Genomic DNA, 3,197 nt, shown 5'->3' with positions numbered 1-3,197 from the left:
GAGTTAGGCCACGCGCTTCATGTGCCAAGCAGCTTGACTCCGAGATTCGACGAAGGACGGGGTATTGCGGGCGCCTTTAGTGCGTACAATGCATTGGGGGAACGTTGTTGTTATTTGTTATCTCAACGCGCTACCGACGTAAGACGTAACTTTGACCGCACATTGTTCGGGGGTGGTCTAGAGGCTGCTGGGCTCCTGGGTTGGGCGTGGGCGGGGAGAAGTTTCTTTTTATTTGAGTTTGTGCACCGAGCGCCGCGCCGCCGCGGTTTGCTGGCCTCCTGGCCGCCTCACGCGCGCTGCGCGGCGCTGCGGTTCACAACCGCATTCTTTTCAGCAGTTCGGCCCGCCCCGCCCCGCCACCCTCCGAGTGGCCCCTTTCACTCCTATCGGATCTCTATCATCCCGCTGCTGCTCGTGGTCCTTGCCGCGGGTCGTCCCCTCTCTGCGCCTTCTCCCCGTGTCCCCCGACCGCGACGGCGTCGGCGACCTGTTCGAGGACGACGATGTCACACTCGCGCACTTGTTCATAAAAGCTTGCGGCAAATTTCACCGCAAGTTTACGGATAACCCTGCACAGCACCGTAGCTTATATGATCAATTTTTACCGTAAGCTACTGTAAATGTCATATTGTGAGCTAGGCGGTGTGAATGTCACTGTAAGATACGGTGAATCAGGGTGCGTAACCGTGACTAACAGGGAGATTCGCAGTAGCTTACGGTAAAAATTGACCGTCAAGCTACAGTGCTGCAGTGTTTACTGTGGCTTACGGTGAAATTCAGAGCAAGCTTTTATGAGAGCACCGCAGTCCTTTTGGAGCTCGGCGGAGAGTTGGTGTCGGTCCGTGTCACGAACAGTCTCGTCCAGTCGCGCCATCCACCCGGACCGGGGAAATGTCAGTCAGGTGTAGTGACTTCTCGGCTCGGAGGGTCAGCGGACGCCCGCCTTCGGGCATGTAACCCAACGCGCCCCCCTGCGCTCACGTTGAGCCTCACCCACCTCCAGAGGACGGCGCCGGTGCTGGGAGAGCTGCCGTGAGTCCGTTGGGAAGGTTAGCGTACTCCTGGGGCTGGTACAGTGACGGCTGCTGGCCGGCGCCGGCCCGCTGTTGCTGCGGCACGTCGTACGTGGGCTGCTCGGGGACGTTCACGTTGGCGTACACCTGGCCGTCGAGGTCCTCATCGTCGTTCTCGTCCTGGTGGCGCGGCCCACCACCGAGGAGGTTGCTGTACGCGGGTGGTTCGAACACCACGTTCTCGTAGACGGCCTGCCCGCCGACGTCGTCCTCGTCCTCGTCGTCATCCTCGTCGTCGTGCACGTTCTCGTAGAGTGGCGCCTCGCTGCAGGAGCCGTACTCGTCGGTCGAGTCCTCGTCGTCGTCGTCCTCGAACAGGCGGCCGGGCGGCGGCGGCCGGAACAGCGGCGCCGCGCGGCTCGACACCCCGTTGGACAGCATGGCGTCAGCCCTGGCGGGGCGTCGCGGCCCCCCAAACGCGGCCCGACGAGCAGCTCCACGGCCTCCAGGGCGTCCAGGACCGTACGCTCGCGCGCGCTGACTGAGCTGGCCGCGCGGGCCGCCGGGCCTGCTGGACCCACTTCCTTCCTCCGCACCTCCCCTGCCCCTCCTACCCGTACCTGCCTGCCGCTGGAGCACGACCGGAGCGGAGCGGGAGTGGGGTACCCGCCGTGGAGGAACGCCCCGCGCCCCGCCCCACCCCGCATTGTGGCAACGCCGACGGCCGCGGCCAGCGGGGCGGGCGGGGCGGGGAGGGGTGCGGCGCCGAGGCGCTGCCTACACCGGTGCGGTGGCTCCGAGCGCGCGTGTGTGTGTGCGTGTGCGTGCGTTCCGTTACAGCTGAGCCTCAACGGTTGTATGGGTTGCCGGCCCACCAGGCGCCGACGCGCGCTCCACTGTTTTCACACTGAAAACGGCTATTAACTCATCTTCCCGCTTTGGTTAATAAACCTTTTTGGATGCAGCTGTGGGATTCTTTTTTTTCCGCCGGGATATATATACCAAATGCTAGTGCGTCACGCAATAACGGCAATAAAGGGCTTTGAAATCAATCACTTGATTTTGAATTTCTTGAAAACACATGGATATATTTACGACAATATGGCATAGGATTGCACATCATTAATTCCTCACAAAACAATATCTTTAGATAGTTCGCAAGTACATTAATACTGCAGGACAACACAGACACAGAACCGGTCTAAGACAACAATTAATATTACAACATATGTAACATAGTACAACTATATAAACCTAACAACAGTTTCTTATTAAAGACCAAGAAGAATGTGAAAGTGATACATTATTAAGAATAAGAAGACATCACAGAGACCTTAAAAGGACAATCTTAAAAGAACAATAGAACACATATAATATACATGCATAAAAATAAGTTCTGGCTTATTACTATTCAAAACAGAACAAAAAGCAACTATTGCAATCTAAAGATGTATTTTTGGTGCTTAAGTTAAAGAAATATGCCAAAATAACAGCTTAACATTTTTAAGAACCTAGTTTTGGCAACATCAGATACATTCTATTTATGAGAAAACTCTACAAACATAAGCTTGATTTCACCAATTTTACAATTTGAAATTCTTTTATAAAAAAATAATACTTGAAAAGTAGGTCACAGAGACACAGAGAGCTGTAGGCTTATTTTTAAACAGTGCTTTACACACCAAACGGAAATTCTACTACAGTTCAGAATGTTTGGCAGAGATTCGTTTTTCCAGGTAGTCATGCAGTTTTTCCACCTTCCTGGCATGCTTCTTAATTGTCTCCTCCATCAACTCAGCACCATCAGTTTTATGCCCAGTAAGCTTCTTATCACCATATCGCTCCTGCCCCAAAACTGCCTCAGCTTGAAGATGACGCAATTTAAGTAGACGGTTTTCATAATGCAGTAGCTCAGTCTGCAATGAGAAATTAAGAACTGTAAGAGATAGCATATTTTTTTTCAATTTTAGATAAGGAAAAATATATAAAGGACACAAACCTTCAAAGATGCTAATTCATCTGCAGAAAAGTTTGATTCTACTGCCATTCGCCAAAGGCCTTGTACTTTGGGCTCTACAAAGTCTTGACTTTTTGGTCCTTTGGCAGCAATCCTATTGAGCCTATCATAGCTGTCCTTAATACCCCTGTGATGGTCCCTGTAATTTTTTATTTTTAAATTGTTGG

The 3,197-nt window shown here is 52.5% G+C and overlaps 1 protein-coding gene across 1 annotated transcript in view; it reads right to left on the bottom strand.

Moving 5' to 3' along the window:
* Positions 1–2,073: 2,073 nt before the first annotated feature.
* The window catches only part of LOC113212111 (alpha-2-macroglobulin receptor-associated protein), a gene marked incomplete in the record, with an annotated part of 16,065 nt that continues 14,941 nt past the window's right edge, over positions 2,074–3,197 (bottom strand). Inside the window, 2 exon segments of the mRNA XM_052265145.1 lie at positions 2,074–2,929; positions 3,013–3,169. Of these exon segments, the coding sequence (XP_052121105.1) occupies positions 2,711–2,929; positions 3,013–3,169 (376 nt within the window).

This window comes from Frankliniella occidentalis, unplaced genomic scaffold (genome assembly GCF_000697945.3).
Source record: "Frankliniella occidentalis isolate FOCC.00 unplaced genomic scaffold, Focc_3.1 Scaffold24, whole genome shotgun sequence".
NCBI classification, from domain to species: Eukaryota; Metazoa; Arthropoda; class Insecta; order Thysanoptera; family Thripidae; genus Frankliniella; species Frankliniella occidentalis.
This window is presented reverse-complemented; position numbering and strand designations above follow the sequence as displayed.